Source organism: Panthera pardus, unplaced genomic scaffold (genome assembly GCF_024362965.1).
Source record: "Panthera pardus isolate Hobbes unplaced genomic scaffold, ASM2436296v1 HiC_scaffold_26, whole genome shotgun sequence".
NCBI classification, from domain to species: Eukaryota; Metazoa; Chordata; class Mammalia; order Carnivora; family Felidae; genus Panthera; species Panthera pardus.
Genome location: NW_026526832.1, coordinates 15,195,160 through 15,222,916, shown reverse-complemented (window position 1 = coordinate 15,222,916; position 27,757 = coordinate 15,195,160). Strand labels below are relative to the sequence as shown.

General features: G+C 38.6%; 2 protein-coding genes across 6 annotated transcripts in view; one reads left to right on the top strand and one right to left on the bottom strand.

Moving 5' to 3' along the window:
* Positions 1-2,849: 2,849 nt before the first annotated feature.
* Positions 2,850-11,989, bottom strand: DPY30 (dpy-30 histone methyltransferase complex regulatory subunit). Of its 2 annotated transcripts, none has more exons than XM_019448085.2 (5): positions 11,888-11,989; positions 11,572-11,643; positions 11,439-11,486; positions 5,415-5,557; positions 2,850-3,192 (listed from the first exon to the last, which is right to left on the bottom strand). In XM_019448085.2, exons 2-5 carry the CDS (start codon positions 11,605-11,607, stop codon positions 3,120-3,122), a joined length of 300 nt encoding a protein of 99 aa, XP_019303630.1. In that variant the 5' UTR covers positions 11,608-11,643; positions 11,888-11,989; the 3' UTR covers positions 2,850-3,119. The 2 variants fall into 2 exon arrangements, with proteins under 2 accessions (XP_019303630.1, XP_019303636.1); XM_019448091.2 differs by having other exon boundaries at positions 11,749-11,955.
* Positions 11,990-25,336: 13,347 nt separating this feature from the next.
* SPAST (spastin) overlaps positions 25,337-27,757 on the top strand; it is a 52,503-nt gene continuing 50,082 nt past the window's right edge. For 2 of the 4 annotated variants that reach the window (XM_053891025.1, XM_053891024.1), the window contains exon 1: positions 25,337-25,977. In XM_053891025.1, coding sequence (XP_053747000.1) covers positions 25,563-25,977 — 415 coding nt within the window. In that variant the 5' untranslated portion in view covers positions 25,337-25,562. The remainder of the gene's footprint in view (positions 25,978-27,757) is intronic. The other 2 variants (XM_053891023.1, XM_053891022.1) reach the window with 2 other exon arrangements.

Below are 27,757 nucleotides of genomic sequence, written 5' to 3'. Positions count from 1 at the left end.
ACTCTTGAAGGTTATAGACTACACTCTTTAGGAAAGTCTCACATTATTACAATCTCCTCCCAGGTTTATGTACATAACTTACAAGAGTCCATCGTGTTCTCCAGTTGACTTATACCAGTTGTACTAGGTACAACCACTACACAATTTAATCAAATATTACATAAACTAATGAAATGCAAACACGTAATGCAAAAGAGCTACAAAAATTAGGTGGAATACTCTGGAAAGACTAAGTAAAAACTGCCAAATTAGAGGCAGATGACTGAAGCCTGGAGAAAAAAAATCATTAAAAAATTATAGGATTCTAGAAATTACTTCTTAAATGTCTAAAATAATCCTCTACTTTCAGAAAAAAACTAAAACTGGAATTTTCAGACCATACATTACAGAAGTGGTTTGAGGAAGAAAAACGAAACAGAATTCTAAGCAGAGAACCCATACCCAAGAAAAGATTGAAAAAAAATATTATCAGGTTAAAAAGATTTATATTTTTTTAAGTTTAAAAAAAATTGTTCAGTGTCACTGAGGCTTCCCTACCATGACTCGCTTTTCCGTCTACCAACTAGATAAAAGGCCTCCTACTGTACACACACAAGGGCAAACTGATTTTCCCCCAAAGAAAAATTGTAAGCACCCCTGAGAACATTAAAGCAGAGAGTAACATAGCATTAAGGGAAGGTAATATAGCATTAATCTGGGTTTGAATCCCTGCCCCAAACTTATTTCCCCTTGAGCAAGTTAAAAAAATCTCACTTTTCTCATCTAAAAGTGAGTTATTAAAATTAAATCTACCTCACAGGGTTTGAAGATTATATAACAATTCATGTATTTAGCATGGGTGCCTGGTACATGATAAGCATTCAGTAAGAAGCGTGTGTACTACCAGCACAAAATATGCCTATTCTCAGCTGTAACTTTTAAAAGGATCAATTTCAAGATTGAGTAATTTAAACCCCATCTCAAAGAGAATTCAGTAGAACACCAGAAATAATGTAGCACTAGGCAGAGTACTGCATTACTTCAAAGTGGTCATTAACCAGAGGTGTATATCAGAATGGCTTAAAGAGCTTTTGTCAAAGTCAGAAGCCCAGGCTTGATCACAATTGAATCAGGCTCTCCAGGACTATTTATATATGAAACAAATATGAAAAGTTCCCTAAGTGGCTCTGATGTGAGTCACAGGTGAAGAACTGCTGTCAAGATGATAAAATTATTGATGCTTTAATAAAAATGACCCAGTTACTACTTAATCAAATGTTAAAAATGTCACTAAAAAGACTCAGGCAGATTAATGTAGGAGCTAGCCAAATAACCAAAATGAATCAGATGGAATTAATATTTGTGGAAACTATAAGAGATCCCAATCTTTACAGGTTTTTCCTATTCAAATATATAGATATGCAATTTTAAATCAAAACCATGTCACCTCCCCACAAGTGTCACTCTTATTGAAATAAGCTTTTGCTGCATGAAAGTGAACTATAAGACAGGAGTGCCAGGGTGGCTCAGTCGGTTAAGCATCTAACTTTGACTCAGGTCATGATTTTGCAGTCTGTGAATTTGAGCCCCACATTGGGCTCTGTGCTCAGAGCCTGGAGCCTGCTTTGAATTCTGTGTTTCCCTCTCTCTGCCCCTCCCCCACTCACATTCTATCTCTCTCTCAAAAATAAATATTTTAAAAAATAAAAAAAATTTTAAGAAGTGAACTTTAAGACATACCTCATTAGCATTAAATTCCTAACTTGGCCCTCACATGATTAGTTTTAATACACTTCCAAAGCAAGCTCTTTCTTTTTTTTTTTTAAAGTAAACTCTATGCCCAATGTGGGGCTCAAACTCATGACCCTGAGATTAAGAGCTGCATACTCTACCAACTGATCCAGCCATGTGCCCCTAAACCAGAGCTTCCCAACCTTAGCACTGGTTGATATTTTGAGCTGGATAATTCTTGGGGACAGGTGGGGCACACAGGTTGTCCTATGTATTATAAGATATTTAGCAGCATTTCTGGCCTTTATCCACCAGATGCCAGTAAAACTCCATATTACTTCAGTTGTGATAACCAAATTGTTTCTAGACATTAGCAAATGTCCTCTGGGGTGAGAGAGCAAAGTCACTCCCCACTGAGAACCACTTCTATTGAATATTTTTCCTGCCTGGCTTTCTTCAGACAATTTTTTTTTTTTTTCCTGAGCTAATGAGTTATTTAATTTCTTCATATAGGACAAAGTGAGCAGACCCCCAGAAAGGACTGGCTGGTGTTTTCTATTCAAAAAGCAGCAATGATGTTAACTTGCACAAGTACTTCTCACTTAGCTACCAACAACACATTGACAGAACTGGGTTTGAATGCCATTCAAGCACTTACCAGCAGTGTGGTCTTGAGCAAGTCACTTAACCTCTCCAAAGGTTTCATCTGCAAAATGGGAATAACAATATCTACTTTGTAGAGTTGCTAATGTTAAAGATAATTTAAGTAAAATAGTACTTATGCCTGACACACAGAATTGCAACAAACGACAGCTGTTATTGTATTACCATTAAGGTTTATAGCAGTGAAGGATATTGTACACCCTCCACAATGCCTCTATCAGTACTCCAACTTCATTGTGCATTAGAATCACCTGTGATGTTAAAAACTGAAGATGCCCAGATCCCACCCTCCAGGAGGTCCAGGGACAACAAAGAGAAAAACTGGCTGAGATTGTTATGTTAAACTTGACTCTGTTGTATTTTCATGCTGTTGTAAAATTTTGCAGCATTCTAAGACCCAAGAAAGAAGCAATTCATGAAAATAACTGAACCATATAAAATATTTGTCATAGAGAACAAAAACTACTTTCAAATAATGACGTTTTAACAGTTTATTTTGAAGGTAATTTTAAAAACAAAGTTAAAGACAATCTGAGAAAAAAATTGCACAGAATACACTCATTAAATAAGTATTGTGATTAAATCAAAATAAGGGAAATGTTTTCTTCTGCAATTCCGGAAATAAGTTCTGTTGTCCTGAAGGTTCTTATACTTCCAAAAAGGGGGGAAATCTTGGCAATTAAAGCTGCCTCTTAATCATGTAAATCTACAGTAGAAACAAAATTTTTTCTGTTCTTCCCAATAAGTCAGTTTCGATCTTCAAACTGTGCCTTGTTTTTTAAAAGATATGATGCTAGAAATTCAATGGGATTTGGTGGTCTGGAAGGGAAAAGAAATCCAAAATTTAGAAATTTATATTCTAGGTGTATTAATTTAAATGTATTATTCCATTAACAAAAACACATCTTTTTAAATTTAATTTTCATTTTACACTCAAAGGCCATTTGTAGTAAATATGGTAAGTGAAACAGACAAGCAAGTTAGTCAACAATATGGTTTAAAGAGGCTGAGATTTTTGTATGACTTAAATCTGGTTATAAACTCAATTCTAAAACACAAAGTTTCAAAAATGTAATGTTTGACAGTGGGATGACGATTACCCAGGATATTGAAATAAAGACTTAAAGGGGTCACCAGGGAGAACTCTGGGGTGCTGACAGTACTCAGTTTCTTGATCTGACTGCATGTTTTGTGGGTATGTTTGGATTCTGAAAATTCATCGAAGTGTACACCTATGACATGCACAATTTTCTCCACAAGTATCATCCTTCAATAAGAGTACAAAAACAATATAGGAAAATGGCTGTAGCATCAGTGAGACGAGTGGATGAACTCCCAAAAAACGAATCAAAGGAATCAACATTCATTTGGACAAGTAAGTTCTATTATATTTTAAGTCACCTGTATTTTACTTCAAATATTTAAATCAATAATAATTCTAATACTGCTACCCTACAGCACATCTGAGAAGTTAAAACATATTTTTTTAGAATTAAGAGGTGGGAGAATGGGGAACTGGAGAAAGGTGGTCAAAAGGCACACACTTCCAGTTACAAGATGAATAAGCAAGCACCAGGGGTGTGATATCTGACACGATGACCTCGGCTAACACTGCTGTGTGAGAGACAGCAAAGTTGTTGAGAGTAGAATCTTAGAGTTCTCATCACAAGGAGAATTTCTTTTCATTTTTTTTTTTCCTTTTTATTGCATCTATGTGAGATGAAGGATGTTAACTAAATGCACTGTGGTAATCATATCAAAAATATATGTAAATCAAACCACCGTGGTATATACCTTAGGCTTATACAGCGATATACGCCAATTATTTCTCAATAAAACTAGGAAAAAATGTTAACAGAAGATGTCATTTCCTATTTATCACTTTTCCATAGATTATGCTTGCTGAAAAAAGAAGATGAAAGATGAAAAATTGGGGGAATCAGATATTTAAAATCCTACTATGAAAAGGCGTATTTAGAATTCATTTACAGTGATCTCAAAACATTCCTTTACCATTTTAAATAGCCTTTTGAACTGCCTAGACATAAACAACATTTTTCACATAATATTTATGGTTAATTTCATGAATAATTTTGCCAGAATTCCTTCCTTAAAAATGGTTTTTAATAATAGCATGTTACTTAAAAACTTCTTCAAATTTTTCCTTCTAGCATTTAAACTAATATTTATAATTTCTAATATATTGGCTTTCTGTAAAGAACAAGAAAATATAAAAGATGCCCATATTTTAATTGACAGAATTAGAGCCGAGACATAACTTGCAGTCATAAATAAATCCTCTTTTATACGTATAACTAATTTATAAAAACATTTTCCCTATTGGATTTGCTTATACAAAAAGAATTTAGGTAGAATTACTAGGAAAAAACATGTACAGAAAAAACTGTAATGTTGCTAATAAAGAAATATAAATCAAAATACCTTGACAAGAAAAGTTAACAGTCACGCTATTAAGACTATGATAATGGAAGAAACTTAAGGATGAGTTTTTGGATGGAAAAATGGTATTATGTGTCAAACACTATAAAAAGAGTCATGTTCTTCAAACTTGCAAATCAACTCTTGGAAATTTATCATAAGAAAGTAATGAAACAAAAGCAAAAGAGGCATGAAAACATATAACACAGGTTGCCTGCTAACCTATAATAACAAAGGAAATTGGACCTAAGAGCTCAACAATAAGAAAATGGCTAACTGCAATATTGTTATAATTTAAATTATAATCACAAAGCCTATGCAGAGATATGGAAAAAGTTTTAGTTTATAATATTAAGTAAAAAGGAGATAAAATTACATGTACACAATTGCAAATCTTTACAAATATGCATATGATCTAAGATCAGTAGAGATAAATGAAAGTGTCTTAATTGATGATATTAGGGCTGACTTATATTTTATTTTATTAACTCTTTATATTGCGAGAAATAATTAAACATAACTAATGATAACTAATGAGATTTCACTTAGGGAAGCCTTTATTTTGCTTTCTCCAGGAACTCCATTTGCAGACACTATCTTACCTTTCTTTTGCAAGCACAGCCAGTCCCTGTAATAATATAGGCACAACTGTCTGATCCAGGTAGGCACGAGTTGGCAAAGACTGAAGATCCACTTTCTGTTTTGATGACTTTTCTGCATTAATCTTCTCATTGTCTACTATCCTCTAGTGGATTCAAAAAACACGCATGTATATTACAAATAACTAGATTGAGTGCTAAACAAAAAATAATGGAAATATGACAAGTAGAAAAGGCAAATCAATGACCAGAGTTGGTATGGTAGGGCAAATCTCTCTGCCAAAATAAAATCAGACCCATCTCTAAATTTCATTTAAGCCTTTCTTCTCTGAAGGCACCATAGTATCTATTCTTTTAATGTCTTATCTCTAGATTCTACTCTTTCTCTCTCTCCTTCTGCCTGTTTAGGAATAAATACAAGTGCTTTTTCTTTCTTTCATAAGAATACTTTCCTACAGTATGCTTCAAAAAATATGGACATGACAATAAGTAGCACTGAATCACAGTGAGAAAGCTAGTCCTGTTTCAATCCTTTCATCACAGGCAGTTATCAAGGATAAGTCTCACTTCCGTAGTAATAGGTGTGTAACACTTTAGCAACACTTGCTAAACTCTTAACAGAGAGAGCAGGCTTCAGGCTCAGAGCTTTCCAATGGCAATAGAATATAGCTAAAACTTATCCCCACCATTTCACATTCACTATTTTCTTGTTTATGGTTATCCTCTATCAAATGAGAATGTTTTTCCATTGGTTTCTTTTTTAAAGAAATGCATTCATGATTTTTAAAAGTGAACAGAATTAAGAAAAAATATTAAGTAAATGATAGTCAAAAAATGAGGATCATATGGAAAAGATCATTAATATGATATTTAAATGATGTTTAAGAAACGACTTATACTATTACTCCTAGAAACCCCCAAATTTAGGTCTTTCACATAGATTCATCTGACATCTTTACTGAAAAACTTTGCATTCTTTTACAAATCGACCATTTTAGAAATTTAGAAATAAGTGGCTATCTACAAGACAAACCACTATTAAGAACACTTTCATTTAAATAAACTTTTGGGGCACATGGAGGACTTAGTTACTGGAGCATGCAACTCTTAATCTCAGGGTTGTGGGTTCAAGCCCCACGTTGGGGGTATAAATTACTTAAAATCTTTTTTAAAAAATGAACTTTTGGGGCACCTGGGTGGCTCAGTCGGTTGAGCATCCAACTTCGGCTCAGGTCATCTCACAGTCTGTGGGTTCAAGCCCCGCGCTGGGCTCTGTGCTGACAGCTCAGAGCCTGGAGCCTGCTTGCGATCCTGTGTCTCCCTCCCTCTCTGCCCCTCCCCCACTCTCACTTTGTCTCACTCTGTCTCTCAAAAATAAATAAATGTAAAAAAAATTTTAAAAAAAAATGAAATTTTGCTTCAATCATACTCAAACTGGATATAAATGAGTCAATGACAACAAAGAAACATTTTCTAGACTTAGCTTTTTTAGACAATTTTATTTTGTAAAAAGTGGTAAAAAACAAAAAAACTTTAATCATATACCTACAATATATATGTACCATGATTTCCAAAGACACTTCCCACAACTATGTCAGGCAACAACTCTAATCAGGCTGATGATTTTTCCATCTTATTTTGAGACTTAGTAAGATGATAATGTTCTGTACTTAATTAATGTATAAAATATCTATTTACTTGCTCATGGATTAAGAAACTTACTGTTCCTCAGTAAATTTCAACAGATAATGCCCATATACGACAAAAACTAGTCAGTTACATGACATTCCAATACCTTCAATAAGGAAGCAATTAATTGCTTCAATTAAGCAATACCTGATTAACTCCTATATATCTTATAATAAAACCCCTTGACCAAATCCTCTCATTTTTCATTCAAATATTTAATGAATATGCACTATGTGCGAACTGCTAATGCTTAATTTTAGTTAAGCCAAAATCCTGAATTAATCTATATATATATACACACACACACACAAATCCACCCCCCTCCAAAAAAAGGTATAAGATGTTAATGGTGTAGAACAATGATCACAAAAACAGGGGGGGAAAAAAAAAGGTGACCCCTATGATTGTCGTAGGCTACTGCTTCCTGCTAGAAAACATATAGGATGCAAGGCAGAAAGAACCAAAGCAGAGCCCAGCAATCTCCCCAAGCTGAGAAGACAGACTTGAAACTTCAGGGAGATTGGGGCACCTGGGTGGCTCAGTCGGTTAAGCAGTCGACTTCGGCCCAGGTCATGATCTCAGGGTCTACGAGTTCAAGCCCCGCGTCGGGCTCTGTGCTGACAGCTCAGAGCCTGGAGCCTGTTTCCGATTCTGTGTCTCCCTCTCTCTGACCTTCCCCTGTTCATGCTCTGTCTCTCTCTGTCTCAAAAAAAAAATAAACGTTAAAAAAAAAAAAAAAATTAAAAAAAAAAAAAGAAACTTCAGGGAGATCAAGACAACTAGAATTTACAGGACAGTGTACTGAAGAGTACATGGAAAGGAGAGAAATGTGCAGAAAGACACTAAAGAGACTGCTTTACAGTCTTCAGGTGAGTACTTATCAGGGCATGGATGTAGGGCAACTACCCAAGGCTAAGGGAAAAAAACACCTAGAATAAGCAGGAGACAGAATCCCCGGAGCTCACACAAGACCAGGAATAGTTCATGTTCCTGTGACACAAAACTGGAAAACCACATAATATACGGAGCCTTGGGGGAGATGCAAGAGAAGGATATTAGGCCTCAATTAAAGGTCGGTCTGGTCTCACCTGGAAAAGCTTAAAGCAAACCTCAAAGGGATCAAATTGTTTCTCAGTAACTTAACTGTGTCCTAGACCAAAGCTCAAGAATATTTGAAGGAATACAAAAATAACCAGTACCCAACAAGATAAAATGCATAATGCTCAGCCTCCAGTAAGAAATCACCAGGCAAGCAAAGAAGCAGGAAACTACTACACATAATGAGGAAAACAATTCAGTCCACAGAAAGAGACCCAGAAATGATACAGATGATAGAATAGGCAATGCCATCAACCAGCTATTATAATATATTCCACATCTCCAAGAAGGGAAAGGAAAACGTAAATAAATTAAGCTAACAGTATTTAAAAATATTTGAAGAAATAATGGCCGAAATTTTTCCAAATTTCATGAAAACTCTAAACCCACAGATCCAAGAAACTCAATGAATCCTAAGCACAAGATGCATAAAAATAATTTAAAAAAAAAACACACGAAGACATATCATAATCAAATTATTTAAAACCTGTAATAAAATTAAAAACACCAAGAGAAGAGACATTAAGTATGGAGAAGAAAAGACAGAAATGATTGCAGATTTCCTGCCAGAAATAATGTTAGCCAAAGACAATAGAACAAATCTATACCCAGCAAAAATATCTCAAGACAAAAAAATAAATTCAAAAAATAAACATAAAGACAAAATAATACTTTTTTTAAGACACTCAGAAGCTGGAAGACTTCCTTACCAGTAGACCTACACTATAAGAAATGTTAACAGAAGTCCTTAAGGCAGAAGGAAAATGATGCCGGATGGAAATCTCCATCTACACAAAAGAATGAAGAGTCAAGATGGTAAATATGGTAAATGGTAAATAAGTGAGTAAATGTGAAATATTCCTTTTTCTTATTGTTTGAATCTCTTTAAAGACAACTTTTTAAAGAAAATAAAAATAATGAGGGGCACCTGGGTGGCACAGTCAGTTAAGGGAGCAGCAACACTTGATTTTGACTCCAGTCATGATCTCATGGTTCAAGAGTTTGAGCCCTGGATCCAGCTCTGCACAGTGAGCCTGCTTGGGTTTTTCTCTCATTCTCTCTCTCTCCCCACCCCCCGCTTGCACTCTCTCTTTCTTTCAAAAACAAATAAATAAACTTTAAAAAATAAAAAAAATAAAAATAATGGGGGCGCCTGGGTGGCTCAGTCAGTTGAGTGACCGACTTTGGCTCAGGTCTTGATCTCATGGTTAGTGAGTTCGGCCCTGCATCGGGCTCTGTGCTGACAGCTCGGAGCCCGGAGCCTGTCTTTGGATTCTGTGTCTCCCTCTCTCTCTGTCCCTCCCCGACACGCACTCTGTCTCTCTCTGCCTCTCAAAAATAAAGAAAACTAATAAAAAAATTTTTAATAAATTAAAAAAAATAAAAATAAAAATGAGTTATGGTATTTACAAAATATGTAGAAGGTATATAACAGTGGCACAAGGCCAGTTGAAAGACAATGGGAGAACACTGTCGTTAAGGTTCTTACACTGCACACTAAAAGAAATAATACCACTTGAAGGTAAATTGTTAAGCGAGACTTGCATGCTATAAACCATAAAGCAAGCCCCCAAAAAGAAATTAGGAAACAAAATGGAGTAAGACAGAAAGTAGCAGCAGCTGAGTGGTTTCCAAACTTTCAGATATCACAAACAACAAATTCAAAATTACACAATTAACGAACGGACCAACATAGGGAAATGAACTCTATTTTCCAAAGTAAAAACTTACAAATAAATAAATATATTATTTTACTACCACCATTAATTCATAAGAGAATGGACATTTTTTCAAAACATTTTTTAATGTTTACTTATTTTTGAGAGAGAGAGAGAGAAGGGAGGGGCGGGGAGACACAGAATCCGAAGCAGGCTCCAGGCTCTGAGCTGTCAGCAGAGCCCGACGTGGGGCTCACACTCAGGAATTGCGTGATGGTGACCTGAGCCACCCAGGCGCCCCAAGAGAATGGGCATTTTTAAATTATAAAAGCAGGAAGACCAATCACCAAACAATGTATCATTATCAAGTACTCCCTCCACTCATTTTTTCCTCACTTTTCCATGGAAATTGGTCTGAGGACTTGAGAGAAACACTTTGGGAAACACTGCTGTACCGTATCATGGCTCTGCCTTCGTACACAAGCACCATCACAGAAAGATTGCGCTGATGCCTTAAAAGAAGTTTCTTAAAGGAATAGAACACAAACTGGTGTAATTACTTTACACAAAGTTTTCTTTTGTGTAAATAGTAGCTGCTACTATTATTACTTTGCTTGGAAATACTCCTGTACTCATTTATCCAAACTTAATCACTGGCAAGGTCTTTCCCTATTTTTTTTTCTCCTCCAAGAAAACATACACATCTCCTGGAAGCCTCTATTTTCCTAACCAATCCCACCCAGCCTTGGCTAATTCATTTGCTCTAGCATTTACTCATTCATTTACAAAATAACTTCTTCTTTTAATTTTTGTTGTTGTTTATTTATTCTTGAGTGAGACAGTGCATGAGCGAGGGAGAGGCAGAGAGAGAGGGAGACACACAATTTGAAGCAGGCTCCAGACTCAGAGCTGTCAGCACAGAGCCCCCACATGGGACTCGAACCCACAGCGGTGGGATCATGACCTGAGCTAAAGTCGGATGCTTAACCCACTGAGCCACCCAGGCACCCCTAACTTCCACTTTTAAACAACCTCCTAGCACTTATATGCAAAAGCTCTGGGAAAGTATATCCACTTGTGTATGTTTTTTGTGTGTACTCTTTGAATTCAGACTTCAATGTGTAAGACAAAAACAATGTCTATTATGTGTGTTACAACTTCCAAAGGCATCTAATACTGAACGCAAAAAGAACGCAACACTTATTCATTCCACCAGCACACTATTCTGCTACAAAGACAATGGGTGTAATTTTAATGCGCAATTTTTCCAAAGAATATCCCAACAGATTCATCAATAGCCACCAAGCAAAAACGACTCTAACAGTCTCCATTGGTGACGCATGTTCGTTTCTTTATATCACTTTCAGAAGTTCAAACTCTTGACTCAAAAGTAATTTGGACTTCTGTATACCACGAGGCATTAGTACCACTAATAAAACAAGCTACCCATAACTTGATACTGTTTGGTTCATGCTGAGATAAAAGTTTTCCCTTGTGCAAAGCAACCTGGTAAAAATGGATCCTAAGTTTTCTCCAGCACATAAGAGACGCTCAGAAACGGCAAAAGAACTGGGCGAATTACCTCGACATTGTCTGTAAGACCGTACTCAGAGTGAGGGTTTTCTGCAACCTAGAAAACAAAACACAGGTCACTGAGACACGAGCCGCCCCTTCTCGCTGCACACCGCCACCCTGAAGCCAGGGCCTCCTGGTACCTGCGTCTGTCCCTCCAGCATCTGCTCTGGCTCCATGGCGGACCCTGCAAGTCACAATCCCCGGAAACCAGTCTTGGAAAACAAGAAGAACGGCGAGTTACCCGGGAGATTTCAACACGAAGATGCCAGGATGGAGTCCAGCCCAGCCCAGCCCCCGACCCCGCCCCTCACCCCCACCTGGGCGCGGGAGCACCCGGAGCAGTAGAGGAGCAAGGTGGGACAGTCCAAGACAGGGCGCCCGCATCAGGTCCGGAAGCTCCGCGGTAGTCCCAAGAACCTAGAAGAAGTGGGAAAAGGGGGAAAGGGAGCTGATTACCCGCGCCCAAGCCGCTCGTTCTTATGAGCCCTGCACCGCGCCACCAACTCCCAGCACAAACCGCTTCAGCCGTAAGTGACGGATGTCGCACGACTGCCGCGCCTGCGCAGAACTCCCCAGCCGACCTGGGGCGGGGTGGTACCTTGGTCCTGTCCTGAGTTTACGTTGCACTGTGCGGTCCGCAGTGTCCTGGTCAAAATGTGGTCCAAGAGGTCGCGAGAGACTCGTCCTTCAACTTGCCCACTCAAGGCAAGAGCCAGCCCAGCTGCAGACCCAGTGACCACCGCAACTGGCAGGAGTTCAGCCCCGCCATGCCGCGGTGCTGCCTGAAAGCTTCTGCCGGAGCCCTTCCGCGCGGAATCAAAATCACCCACCCGCTGGGTGGTTTTTATTAAAAAAATCAGACCTAAGCTAAGCAGTCTACGAAAGAATGTCAGTGTTTTACTCTAAACAGATGGGGGCAGAAGCAGTGTTTAGGGGTTTCATGGTAAGCTCTGGTCAAGTCCTTAAATCTGTGAATATGCGATGTTAAAGCTATTTTACACTTGTATCAAAATTAGCAAAAAGCAACCTGCTTTCCAAAGTGTGATACTATTGATACTGTTGTATTTGTAAAAAACACAAAGGATAATATGCCTCCTACATACAATTTGTAAATAGCAAACAAGATTGTTTTAATTTCAATAAATTCCATTTATTTTAATGTAAATAAAAGTGATACACTGAAGTTCCTACCTTTGATTCAACAATCCCATTTGTAGCTGCACTTGTAATATGAAAATGTGGAAACTTCACATGGAATATTTGGAGACTATGTCATATCAATATAAAGGAATGTAGACTATTAAAAGTCATTACTCTAGAAATACAGAAATATTTATGATTATAATATTACATTTTGAAAAAGGTAGAATACAACTTTATTTTGCTACTCTGCAAAAACTGAATTGATAAAGATCTGAAATAAATTTGTTTAGTAACTAGACTTGTGGGTACATTTTTAAAGTTTAATTTTGTAAAGTATACTTGATTAGTATTGTATTTGGTGGTAGTTACCATGTGGCACTTTGAGGATTTTTCATGTAGGACTGATGCAAAGATGTGGATGCATAAGTGTAGGAAGTAGAAATTGACAACTACATATATTAAGATTAAATACTTTTCAGGCATGGGAAATAACAGCAAATAAGTCTAGAGAATAGTTGGGATACTTAATAGTTAATGTGCATTACTATATCAGCATATGTCCATACATTTCCCAAAACACAATAGGTGCATAATAAATATTTCCAAATTCCAGAAAGTAACTGAGAACTGCGAATTTATATTTTCTAAATACCAACAGTTTTAGTAAAATGGGAAGCTAGACTGAGCTCCTTTAAGGCAGGGACCTTGTCCTATATAACTTAGTACTTCATAAGGTTCACAGCATATATGGAGTTGATTCATAGTCAAAGCTGAGTATGAATATATATGCTGAAACTACTAAAGACTATATATATCTTTGTATATATGCGTGTGTTTGTGTGCTCTCTCTCTATATATATACACACACATATATACATACGTGCTGCTCCTTTTGGTAAATACATGCACACGCACACGCGCGCGCACACACACACACACACACACACACACAATTAACTATCAGCCAGGTTTCTCTCAATCTAGAAGAGACTTCTAAGTATGGTTTACAAAAAGCTTCACTAAAATTTTTACATTTACAACTTTTTGAAAAATTCAGAGAAAAAGACATAGCCACAGAGAGGTGGGAGAAAAACATGACAACTACAGATGATTTAAATGAACTAGCACAAAAGAGATAGGAAGTGTAAAGTTACTTGAAGAGACTGCAGAATGCTGAGTGCTTATATGAAATTAAAGATTCTAAAGAGGATGGGCCCTGAGAACCATAATTATGACAGAAATTTGCAATAATGTGTACTCTCTAGAGAGGGATAAATGCAAAGAATGAGAAAAACATTGAACTCTTATTTGGACTTGGAGTACCAAACTCGGTTCAGCACTCTCATCTGCTTCTGTTATGTCCTTCCGTTACAGCGCTTACCTCATTCTGCCTTATATATTGTTTGCAGTCAAACACAATTAGATTCTTTAGTTCTTCAAAAGGAAAAATCTTATTACATTCATCTTTGTATTTGTTTCTTATATTCAATAATTTTTTTTTTCCAAAGAAGTGAATTTATAAGGAAAGCAAGCACTTGCGCCAAAGCACTACTCTAGAATTTCTTTCTTGCGGTTTTAGGGAGACAGTAGTTTAGAGATTCTAGAACTAGAATTCTAGAATCTAGAATAATAAAGACAAATTACTGTGCTTGAACCTTTTTATAGACTTGATGAAAATCCCATTTATAAAATATTAACCTATTAGATGATACCTATTTGGAATAATGCAATATGTGTAGTAGAGAACGCTTGATTTGGGATTAGATGAATATCAGAACCTGGTTCCTTCACTTGTTTGTCACATGGAAATAAGCAAATACTTGAACTCTTCTGAGCTTCATGTCTTTTCACATGTAGATTAGGATAACAATTCTTCATGTTGAGGATAAAATGAGATAAAACAGAAGAAACTGCATTGTGTGAAGGTACATAAGTGAAACATTCTATTTTATCTACATTTACTACTTCTTTATAAGAATATGTTCTACCTTTTTTGTTGTTTCTAGTCTTTTTTCTTTTGATTTGTGAGAAAGTGCTCAAATAAAGAGCATGATTCAGCACACACTCATACACACACACAAACACAAATGTCTTTGCAGAGGAATACATAGAATTTATTGAATATAAATAGACCCTCCTGAGAATAGTCTGTGCACAGGGACACCAACCACCTCTGAAGAAGACCTAGAAATGTATATTCCAGATTTGCTTAATAGCTTTCCAAGGAAGTGTCTTTTGGTGGCTAATATTAGAAGACAACTACTCTACCCGTAAGTCCCTTGTCTCCATTACCAAACCCCATGCCCAAGCACCCTTACCACCATCCTCATCTCAGAAATGTTGATATACCAAGGAACATGTCAAATGGGCTGTTTAAAGACATGAATAGAGTGTATTCAGATTTTTATGATACAGCCATGATCTTAGCAATGAGAGTACTAAAAATAAAAAAGCTAAACTTCCTATAATTCCCAGTCCCTAAATTGTCAATTATTTCCATTTCACATAAGAGGTTGGTTATATTTAGATTTTTCCCCAAAATTTCCTAAGAGATTTTCAATTTTTTTAAAGTGTTGATTTTTAGGGGCACCAGGCTAACTCAAATGGAAAGGCATGTGACTCTTAATCTCAGCGTTGCGAGTTCAAGCCCCACATTGGGTGTAGAAATTAATTAAAAACAAAATCTTTTAAAAAAAAAGTGTTGATTTTATGTTTTATGTTTTCCTTTTACAATCCAAATAACTTAAATGTATGTTTATAAATAGGTCATGAGTTATTAAGTAATAAGTACAATATATAAGTATGATATGTTTTAATTTTAAGACACCCAGAGCCATTCCATATTAATACATGTTGAAATCATTTCTCTTTCCCTTTTCTTTCTTTCTTTTCTTTCTTTTTTTTCTTTTTCTTTTTTTTTTTTTTTTTTTACGTTCTACACCCAACATGAGGCTAGAACTCACCATTCCAAGATCAAGAGTTGCATGCTCTGACCAAGCTAACCAGATGCCCCAAACCTTTTCTTTTCTTAAAGACAAACTTGGTCAGTAAAATAGAAATTGGTAGTTATGCCACCTAATTTACTACACAATAATACCAGATTATTGTGTAAAGTGTTTCTCTATAGTATCATTATCAGAATGCATTACTGATGTATTCATGTATAAGAGAATGCAGAAAAAAATTGAATTAGAAGTCCAACTAGGGTGAAAAAAAAAAAACATCCAACTGGATTCAGGCACCCTGTGAAATGATTTACATATTCTACCACATAATATTCTAATCCCTTATAAAGTAAATACAATTATCCCCATAAAATAATAAAATTGATTCAGAAAATGTCATATAAAGTTACATAACTTACACGGCTAGTTGAAATTTTAACCCAGATCTACCTAATTCCAAAAGTGGTGCTCCTAGCTATGCATAAATAGAGGACAAATGTATTAGTATACTTTGGGATTCCAGTAACAAATCCCAACTCCAGTTTGTTAAACAACAAGCAAGACTTTTTGAGTAACAACTGAAAATTCCAGTGGTAATAAGGTGGGTAGCTAACACACTCTATTCATGGCTTGTAAATTTTTTTATGTTTATTTTTTTATTTTTGAGAGAGAGACAGAGTGCAAGCCAGGGAGGGGGAGAGAGAGAGGGAGACACAGAATCTGAAGCAGGCTCCAAGCTTCAAGCTGTCAGCACAGAGGCCCACATAGGGCTCGAACTCACAAACCCCACGAGATTATGACCTGAGCCTAAATCGGACTGCTTAACCAGCTGAGCCATCCAGGCACCCTCGTCATAGCTTTTAAGTATTTTGTTTAAGAAATCTCCACTCCCAAGATGGGGCTCTCCTAATGACTCTGAGATCAAGAGTCGCATGCTCCTACAACTGAACCAGCCAGGTGCCTCCAGGCTTAGATTTTATACTGTTTATCTACAAGTTTCTCACCTTTATCTCTTCTATATATCACCTTCATTCTCAGGCTGATTTCTCATGGTCAAGATATCATTGCTACAAGTACTCAGGACAGCTTGCTTTCTTTTTCATATTCAAAGACAGAAAGCATCACTTCTCTTAGGTTTACTCATGTACCAAAAACCTGAACTTTCCTTTAATCTATCCGTCTTGAACCAGTTATGTTGATAATGTGGATGTGATGTGCTAACCTGAATTAATGCCCATTCCTGGTAGTAGTTGATCCCACCAGAATTGTATGAACATGGTACAATGGAAGAGGGTTGGTTCTATAAGAGAAAATCTTAGAATGGGTAGGAAGGGGAAAGAAAGGATTGGATGCTGGCTAGTCAGTCAAAAAACATTCACTACTGCATATTATGTAAAGAGTTCAATTTCAACATGAGCTTACCATAAAAGGGATAAACTAAAACAGAATTTTCACTATAACACAGCATTTCTCTGTGAAGGACTTTATCCCATATGAATACAAAAATGCACAAATAGAAAGATATTTATTGTACCATAGTTTTTAGCAGGAAAAGATTGGGGGTAGGTTAAATTAAGATATCTCAATACAATGGGCTACTGTGTAACCATTGAAAAGATTGAGACAGATCTACAGATACTGGCATAAAAAAACATTTGTTACATAATTTTATGTGAAAAACAATGTATGTTGTAGGAAAATGTATAGTTAAGAATCTGTTTTTGCATGTATATATTTGTGCAAAGCAGAAAGCCTGGTATCTGAGAATTTGAATGATAAACAGTTCCCCACACAAATACAAAACTTCCCTAAATGATTAGAGTGACTTAAATTGTTTGTGCAAACACTATAATTTCTTTTAAGCACTAGCTTTCCTTCTAGGAGTCTGGAATTTTGGTACACCGTGGTCAGTGGGTGCCTAGTAAAACCCAAGAGCTGAGTTTCCGATGACTGTCATGGTGGACAATATTGTTGTCAGAACTCATTGCTGGAGGAATTAAGTGTGTCTTGTGTGACTCTACTGAGAGAAGACTCTTGGAAGCTGGCACCTAGTTTTCTCCAGACTTTGCCCCACCTGCCTTTTTCCCTTTGCTGATTTTGCTGTGCATCCTTATGCTTTAATAAATCATAGCTGTAGGGGCGCTTGGGTGGCTCAGTTGGTTAAGGGTCTGACTTCGGCTCAGGTCATGATCTCGCAGTTCATGGGTTTGAGCCCCACATTGGGCTCTGTGCTGACAGCTCAGGGCCTGGGGTCTGCTTTGGATTCTGTGTCTCCCTCTCTCTCTGCTCCTTCCCAGCTCACACCCTGTCTCTCTCTCTTGCTCTCTCTCTCTCAAAAATAAATAAACATTAAAAAACTTCTCAAAAGTAAATCATAGCTGTAAGTATGACTATATTCTGAGTTCTATGAGTCCTTCTAACAAATCAGGAGGTGATATTGAGGATCTCAAACGCTCAGGGAATTTAAGATAAATATAAATTGCAGTGCCTGCCCTCATAAATTTGTATTCTAGTTAATTTGTATTAGATATATATACATATACATGATACATTTAAATGACAATATAAGATAATAACCGCCTAAAGGTTAAGATAAATGATATAGAAAATGAATTCTGAAGAAGTTCACATGAGGTTGAGATATATGTCTTTGGAGCAGTATTAACAAAGAATCGGTGTTTAAGCAAAGCTGGGAGGAGTAGGAAGACATAATACAGACTGAAACAGTAATGAGGAGAGTAAATGGAGAAACTTAGGTATCATTACCAGAATATAGGAAATGAGTTAACCTGACAAAGTGGAGAGGAAGATCTCAAGGATAAAGAAGGCTTCCTAAACCCACTGCTGTTGGTTTGAAAACAGACAATTCCGTTGGCATGCCCCAACACTCACCTGGTGCTAACAGTTCCCATTACCCTGCTTTTCATGTGTGCTAAACATGCCCTGCCCACCATAAATACAGAAATGTAAGAGTGTATTACTATAACCAAGTACTCCAAGTGATGATTGAATGTACTGTCTCATAATCTGGATGGCCATTTCAGGGCATTCATTTCAAATTCTGTATTAGCTACCTCTGCTTATGGTTCCACAGCATCACAGCTTGAAAACTCACGTTGAGCAGGTTAGGTAACAATTTGTACTCTTACACCTACTACTATTTCAAAACCATGAGCTCATTCACGCTTTCACTAAGAACAAATCCTCTGTGAAACAGAGAATCTCAAACTGGTGTCTCAGTTTTGTTTTGGTTTGTTTGTTTTTAAATTTTGAGCCCATATCTCCTCAGCTATAGATTTCACATAAAAATTGAGAATTCTCATTTCTCTTGAGATGTTTTAAAAATCTGGCAACAGTACGCCAATATTCTTTTTTTTAGTTTTTTTAAATGTGTATTTATTTTTGAGAGAGAAAGAGAGACAGAGTATGAGTAAAGGAGGGGCAGAGAGAGAGAAGACACAGAATCTGAAGCAGGCTCCAGGTTCCAAGCTGTCAACACAGAGCCCTACTCAAAGCTCGAACTCATGAACCAGGAGATCATGACCTGAGCTGAAGTTGGACACTTAACCGACTGAGCCACCCAGGTGCCCCAGTACAGCACATATTCTCGAAAAGTAAAAATCAGCTGGGGCTGATTAACAGCAGCCCTGTTTCATAAGGGGATGCTACTCTGATTTCTCATAAATTTCATTGTTCATACCATACATACATTTTTGAATACCGCAACCACACCTGGAACTCCTGTATATGTCTCATCACTGTTGCTAGTTGCTACTTGAGTTTTTTATTTAGTGTATCAGACAATAAATCTGATTTTACCCCCTCCTATAATCTTGGTACCTTACTCATTGCCTGGCATGCTGTCAGTGCTTAATATCTATTTGTTGAACAAGTAAATGAATAAAATGCATCACAATGTGGACTCAATACAGAGAAATGATTAATTGCCCACAATTAGGTTTTTGCTTAACACAGCTATTGGATAATAATCCCCCAACTGTTACTGTACTCCTCCCTTTCTCACCTTCAACCATGTCTTTTGTTTCTCTCTTAACTTTTCTGAAAAGTGGTCCTTAATATCTGTCATTGGACCCTACTTCTGATAATCCAGTGTCTCTCAAGCTGAAGGTTTGAGGAGTTCCTTAGAAGAGAAGTAGAGCTAAAACAGCCAAAAAAAAAAAAAACCAAAAAAAAAAACAAAACAAAACAACAACTATCTGGTGATAATCACTTTGTAAATAAGTTAATGGGTTAAAGTGATAAAATGACCAAATGTCCTGGATTAGTTAGCACAGTACTCAGCTCCTCCTTTTTGTCCTGGTGAAACTGGCCCAGATTCCATTTAAGATTAAGTGTCCTGCAAGTCCTTACCATCTGCAAACTGGGAGGCTGTCCCACTGTAGGTTAAATGAAAAGGTTAGGATCTTCAGTCCTGGCAGACTATAAGGCCAGGATAACAACCAGGCACTGTTCTTCTTGAAACAAATTTAGGAAGATGTCAATTCAGAAAATGGATTTGACTGGGGTATAATTCCAAGAGGCAGAAGATGTGTATTGAGTTTACTAAAAATTGAGATCCCAGGAAAGTCTGATTTCTGGAACAGCACTGTAGGTGTAAAAGACAGAAAATTTATTGATACCTCTTATATCGTAGATATCATGCTGAAGGCTTTAAGTGAATTCTTTCATTTTGTAATTTAATTCTTATTCCACTCATTTTACAGAGGAACTACTTAAAGAATATGTTCCACATTACACAGCTAATGACTGCCAGAACCAGAACACCAAACCTGTCTTTCTGACTCTCAATCCCATATCTTCACCATACAAAAAATTGGAAAAGGTATATTGACACAGTCTATATTAAGCACAAGTGAATAGCAGAGACCTAGCAAGTGGGAGGCCAGAGGCCAGAGACTTAACACCTGTACGCCAAGGAAAAAAAAAAGATCACTCCTGCTCTAGGGGTCAAAGATATATTTATTTCATAATTAATAATATATAAACAGACTATGTAAAAACATTTTTCTTAACTTCCTGAAGTAGTATGTATCTTTAATATGTGATGTTTGGGCAAGTAACAGACTTTTAGAGCTTCAGGTTCCTTATTTTTAAAGATGTAGACAGCAATGCTTAACTCAAATAGTGATGGTTGAATGAGACAGTATAAGTTAACCTGCTTAGCCCAGAATATGGAGTCAATAAATATTAGCAGTAGTAATAGTCATCATCATATTGTTCCTGTTACCCTAAAATTGTGTTAGTTTACCTCATGATTAAAACTAAGAAGGTTTTTGTGATTCAGCAAAATGGTTGGGAAATGCTTTCTTAGATGAGTAATCCATCTACAGTTTAAGCTGAAATTTTAACTTGAGATAAAAGGAAATTTTACACATAATCACTAGGGTAGATTATTTGCAAAGATGGCCACAATAATTCCATACAGAAATTCCCCCTTAGCAGTGTGAATTTGTCACTCCTCCATCAAGTGTAGAATTTATTCTCCCATTTCTGGCTTTGGAGTTGGACTTGCAATTTGCTTTGATGACAGAATGCAGCAGAAATGACAATGTGCAGCTGTGGGGTTTAGGCTTTAAGAGAACTTGCACTTCCACTCATACTCTCTTTAAAAAAATTTTTTTTTAATTTCTTAAACATTTATTTATTTTCAAGAGAGAAAGAGAGCACACGCAGGGGAGGAGCAGAGAGAGAGAGGGAGACACAGAATCTGAAGCGGCTCCAGGCTCTGAGCTGTCAGCACAGAGCCTGATGTGGGGCTCAAACCCACAAACCATGAGATCATGACCTGAGCCAAAGTCGAACTCTAAACCAACTGAGCCGCCCAGGTGCCCCTAATATATATTTTTTAATATTTATTTATTTTTATTTTTATTTATTTATTTTTTTTTTAAATTTTTTTTTCAACGTTTTTTATTTTATTTTTGGGACAGAGAGAGACAGAGCATGAACGGGGGAGGGGCAGAGAGAGAGGGAGACACAGAATCGGAAACAGGCTCCAGGCTCCGAGCCATCAGCCCAGAGCCCGACGCGGGGCTCGAACTCACGGACCGCGAGATCGTGACCTGGCTGAAGTCGGACGCTTAACCGACTGCGCCACCCAGGCGCCCCAATATTTATTTATTTTTAAAAGACAGAGCATGATTGGGTGCGTGGGGAAGGGGGAGGGAGTGAGGGAGACACAGAATCCAAAGCAGGTTCTAGGCCCTGAGCTGTCGACACAGAGCCTAATGCTGCTGGGCACACTAACCCACAAGCCGTGGGATCACGACCTGAGCTTAGGACGCTTAACCGACTGAGTCACCCAGGCGCCCCTCCACACGTGCTCTCTTGAAGTCAGATGCTATGTAAAGAAGTCTGGAATATACTGCTGGAGACACATACCCGAGCCAACAGTTACCATTGCCATTTGGGCACATGAGTGAGGATAGTTAGGCCACCCAGGCTCAATCAAGCCATCAGATGACTAACATCTACATGAATGACCTCAGGCAAGGCAAGGCCAAAAGAAGAATTGCCTGCTAAACTCAGCCCAAATTGCTCATCCACAAAATCATGAGTAAATAAATGGCTGTAATCTTAAGCCAGTAAATTTTTGGAGTGGCTTATTACACAGCAACAGATATTTACAACAATTACCTGTTTGAATTGTTTTTTGAATTATTGATTTTTTTTAATTTAAAAAAAATGTTTATTGAGAGACAGAGAGAGTGTGCACAAGCAGGGGAGAGACAGAGAGAGAGCAGAAGACACAGAATTGGAAGCAGGCTTCAGGCTCCGAGCTGTCAGTGCAGAGCCTGATGTGGGGCTCAAACCCATGAACCGTGAGATCATGACCTGAGCTGAAGTCTGACTGAGCCACGCAGGCGCCCCTCAAATTGTTGGTATTTATTAAGTGAGTACTATAAGCAAGGCATCAGGTTAGGTGCAGAAAGTAAGCCAAAATGGGTAAGGTTTGGCCACTGCCTTGAAATAAGTTTATCATCTATACCAGGAGGTGATAAAGCATTTAAATAACTGTCACACAAGGCAATATATTAGAAGAGTCATAGAGTAACACAACCAAATTGTCATAAGAATTAAAAAATAGAATCATTTCTGCTGCAGGTGATAAGGGAAGGATTTATTGAAAAGATAACATTACAGGGGTGCCTGGGTGGCGCAGTCGGTTAAGCTTTTGACTCTTGGTTTCAGCTCAGGTCATGATCTCATGGTTTGTGGGATCAAGTCCCAGGTGGGGCTCTGTGCTGATAGCATGGAACCTGCTTGGGACTCAGTCTCTCCCTCTCTCTCTGCCCCTCCCCCCTCAAAATAAATAAATATTTAAGAAAAGAAGATAACATTATGGTTAAGCCATGAGAGATTTTGACAGTGGAAGTAGGAGGAGAAGTAATTCTAAGGGAAAGAAAAATGACACAAGGATAACTGTGGTCCTAGGAAAGAGCAATGAATGTTTGGAAACTTGCTAGTAATTCATTTTAGTGGATTATAGTATATGTGTAGATGTGAGAGAACCTTTCTTCATTCACCAACTTATCAAGCAGCAACTTCATTCCAGGCACTAATCTGTTATTATGTAATAGATGTGAAAGCTGAGTCACTCACTAGTCCAAGATCATAGAAAGTGGTGGAGCAGGGATTAAAATGCAACCAATCTGACTCCAGATCCACTCTACTGTATGCCATGTCTTGGCAAGTTAAAAAGTTGTTTAAGGAAAAACAAAACAAAACTGGCACCATCAACAGTTGAATGGTAAAATAAATTGTTGTAAATTCATATAGTGGAAAACCACATAGCAGTGAAAATAAATGTACTATACCTATACAAATCAACAAGGAGTTATCACAAACACTTAACTATTGAGCAGAAAACTGCTAATTAAGAATACATGTGGTATGGTTGCATTTGTATAAGGTCAAAACCAGGCAAAACTATACAATATATTCTATAGAAATACATACAGACATTGCAAAACTAAAATGAAAGGCAAAGGAACAATGAGTACAAAATTTTGGACAGCAGCTTCCTCGAAAGGGGGAGATTGAGATTAGGGAGGGGCTCACAAAGTGCTTCAAGGAACAGGTCACATTAGTTTTTCTTAAACTGGATGCTGTTTGTTTCATTATTTTTCTTTGTACATTTAAGTTACACATATTTTCTTTGCATGATACATGTATAAATATAAGGGATTTCACATTACAACAAAAGTACTATGGTGTTCAAAAGAGAAAAGTCAGGAATGGAAATTAATCAAATATGAAGGAAAGGACATTTCAGAATGAGGAATTGGCAGAAGCACAGAGGCAGGCAAAGGGGTGGGGAGCAGTTGTAGCGAAACAGGGGGTAAGTCATTTTTGCAATAACCTATGTTTGTAGGGAGGTAGTGGTGGGAAAAAATTAGACAAAATTTTGGCCAGAATATGGAGATTCTTGGAAGCTGGCATGAAGCATTTATAAACCTCATTCTGTCAACAATGGGGACTTTATCAGTTAGGATTCCTTAATTTTAGGCAACAAGAAACAACTATGGCTAACCCAAGTAAAAAGAAAAAGAGAGGAAACAAAAGAGAGATAGATGGAGAAAGGGAGAGAGAGAAACAGAGAAATAGAGATACAGGCTGAATAGTTTATTGGATAGGTTACACTATCAAGTGACCAGTCCAGGAGACTGGCAGCTCTGGGGATCTCAATGAGATGAACTGATAGACTAGCTCTTTAGAGCAACTCAGTTCCTACTATCTTTTATCCCAGTGTGTCCATCCAAGATTCCAGTTTGTAGGAGAGTATATTAACCTCATGTTTCCACTTCTGTGATCTGGGAGGTTGGGTTCATTGCTTGCAGCTCATTGGAATACAGGCAGCAGAAGTGGGTAGGTAGTTCCCCAAAGGAAGGGACATCCAGTAGATTAAAAAAAAAAAAAGGGCCCAGTCTGGACTCTTTAGTAAGCTGTGGGGTTATTACTGTGCAAAACCTAGGAATGTCCCTATTCAAACGAATTAATTCTTCAAAATAGACATCTAAACACATACTAATTAAACCTCTAGAATCGTTCACTTCATTCCAGTGAGCTAACATTTTTGTTTTCGGTGACCTTGAGTTTATACGTCTCTACAATTGCTTCTTTCTCAGATAATAATTCCCAGATTGGTACCCTTACTTTTTTTTTTTCTTTTTAATACAAAATAGGATCATACCACACCGATCGGTAATTTCCTATTTTCACTTAATATATCCTGGACACCTTCCTTTATCAGTACATATAGGTCCACCTCATTCTTTTTAAATGGTCCACGGAATTACATATAGGTATTCCAAAATTCATTTAATCATTTTCCTATAGATGGACACTGAGAGTGTTTTCATGGTACCCATTACTTTTGAGATGGAACACAGGTGAACCATCCCTTGCGGAAGACTGGCAGAAAATGCTGAAAGAAATATAAGAAAACGATGACAGTGCGAGATAGGAGCCCTGCGAACTAGCAGAACGACCCCAAGCCGCAGCTGTACCCGCTGCGCTGAGGAGTTGATGACCAAGGTTCCCCGCTAAGCAGTTGCCGGGGACAGCGTTGCCAGTAGAGCGACCAGTCCCTGAGGACAACGTAGCCGAACTGTACCTTGGGAACAGTAGTCCCGCTGGGAAGGGCCCAAAGGGCGGGAACTGCACACGCGCAGTAGGAGCTCGGGTCAACAAAGACGGCGGCGTGCGCGCGCGCGCCGGAGAAAGACATGGGTGTGCGTGCGCGTGCGCGGTCACCGCTCGGAGCTACCAGGAGGCTGAGAGGACACCGAGAGGGAGGGGCAGTAGCTACCGACCGCTGGAGGAGGAAAGGGGTTGTGCTCTTGGCCGAGCGCGGAGAAAGGGGCGGAGCCTGCGAGCAGCGCGTGGAGGTGCCGAGCTCCTGGGACCGGCGGGCGCGCGGGCGTCTGTGGCCCTCGCCGTCCCAGTGGCCGCCGCCGTCGCTTGGTCGCCGTCGGTCTGCGGGAGGCGGGTTATGGCGGCGGCGGCAGTGGGAGCTGTGAATGAATTCTCCGGGTGGACGAGGGAAGAAGAAAGGCTCCGGCGGCGGCAGCAGCCCGGTGCCTCCCAGGCCTCCGCCCCCCTGCCTGGCCCCCGCCCGTCCCGCCCCCAGGCCGGCCCCCCCGCCCGAGTCGCCGCATAAGCGAAACCTGTACTACTTCTCCTACCCGCTGTTCATAGGCTTCGCGCTGCTGCGGTTCGTCGCCTTCCACCTGGGGCTCCTCTTCGTGTGGCTCTGCCAGCGCTTCTCCCGCGCCCTCATGGCTGCCAAGAGGAGCTCCCGGGCCGCGCCGGCGCCGGCCTCGGCCTCGCCCCCGGCACCAGTGCCGGGCGGGGAGGCCGAGCGCGTCCGAGCCTTCCACAAACAGGCCTTCGAGTACATCTCCGTTGCCCTGCGCATCGATGAGGACGAGAAAGGTAACTAGGGGGCTGAGGGGAGGGGGGGAGGCGGCGCCAGAAAGAAAGCGGTGGGGTTGCCGAGGGATGGCAACACCTGCGTCCCTTTGCTCTGGGAGTGGGCAGTGCACCCTCGGAATTGATCCACCCCACCAGACGGCTTCACCGCGGTCAGACCCTCGTCCTGTTCTCAGTTAAACCTCCCCCCATTCAGCCACCCTAGCTGTCGACTTTGTTTCAGACACCAGCCTTCCCCTTCACTTCGACATGACCCAAGTCCCTGAGACAGCCGGACGTGCTAGTGACAGTGACAGTTGTCCTAGCGTGACCACACGGATCCTTTCTAGCACTGTAAACAGTGTGTGGCTTCCTCTGAGCCAGGTTTCCAAAAGGTTTTGGTATCGGAGAAGCTGTGCCTTGTTAGAAGCTTTTAATGAAAGCAAAGTACTGTAGTGTCAAAAAAAAAAAAAAAAAAGAACAAATGGTGACTTAATTTTGAAAGGAACAGCTGCATCGGATTATAGCTAAATTGGCATTTTGTTTGAAGTTACAGGACAGGCATTTTATCAATAGAATGACTCCCAAGTGCTTTTCTATCAAGTTCTAGTTTAACGTGAAATTTGTGCCTTGTTTGATTTTATGTAAATCAGCATAACAAGGTTGCCTCTAAGTTTCTAAATTGAAATGTTAAATGAACAGGAAAAACTTACATAGCTCGTTTTATAATAAAACTTGAAGCAAAGATGTATATCTTTTTTTTTCCATCTCCCTCTTTCCCACTTTGAATGAAAGCAAAATCTATATCCTTTAGATTTTTTTAAACGTTTTTAAGTGGTTCTGTGCACCAAGTTCTGTACTATTAGGTTTATGTGTATTACCTATTTAATCCTCACAACTACCCTGTGAGTTAAAAGTACTGTTAGTATCAGCATTTTACAGATGAACAAACTGAGTCCCAAAGGATTAAAGCATTTCAAACCTATGCTGATTGCTAATGAAAAAAATTTTTTTATGGAAGATGAGAGCTGAAGTTAGAAGATGTCTTAAAACATTTTGAAAATCCCTCCTTTCATCTCTCCCTCTGGTACGCTGAGATCTTCTTTTTCCTGTAACTACCAAAGAACATTTTTCTATCCCACCTCAATTAGGTGTTCACTTACATTGTCAGTTAGAAAGGAAAAAAAAAAAACCAATCTGCCGTTCATTTGCAATATTTCACCACTGTCAACTGCAGAAACTGTTCTAGAATTTCAGTTTTGTTGAAACCTATTTCCTTTGGATTTAAGGAAAGGGACAGGCATTCATGGTTTTTGATTGTTAGGACAGTGGAGGTTAAGAGAGTTCTAGGAAAGGACACCTCGCTGGCTCAGTCGGTGGAACACACAGCTCTTGATCTCAGGGTTCTGAGTTTGAGCCCCCCATTGGGTGTAGAGATTGCTTTAAAAAAAATCTTTATTTAAAAAAAAGAGTTATAGGAAGGAGTTCTGTTTAAGAACAAAAATACCATGTGTTTGTGGAAGGAAGTTTTTTGTTAACTGCTTTATGCTGTACCACCACTTAGGAACATCCAAGGATCCTTGGTGAGGGTGAAGAGTACCATCGTCTCTTCCTAGAGAAGCACTGTTTTATTGCACTATCTGGTTACAGTAGGGTCTTCAGAAGTTTACCAGTCTAGGTCAAAAGATGGTTTAGAATAGAGGGAAGATCTTTAAAGGTAGATTCATTGTAGTATTTAGGAAAAGAATGCCAGAAAATATAAGGATATTTTATTTAACACTGAGTGATGGGAGTTAGGAGGGAG

What these genes read in the sequence shown, in the direction of transcription:
- DPY30 (XM_019448085.2), bottom strand. Translation starts at nt 11,607, where the DNA reads ATGGAGCCAGAGCAGATGCTGGAGGGACAGACGCAG. An exon ending in TGCTGGAGGGACAGACGCAG is followed by an intron (nt 11,487 to 11,571) that starts GTACCAGGAGGC and finishes TTTGTTTTCTAG; the next exon opens with GTTGCAGAAAACCCTCACTC. An exon ending in GCTGTGCTTGCAAAAGAAAG is followed by an intron (nt 3,193 to 5,414) that starts GTAAGATAGTGT and finishes TTTCCCTTCCAG; the next exon opens with ACCACCAAATCCCATTGAAT.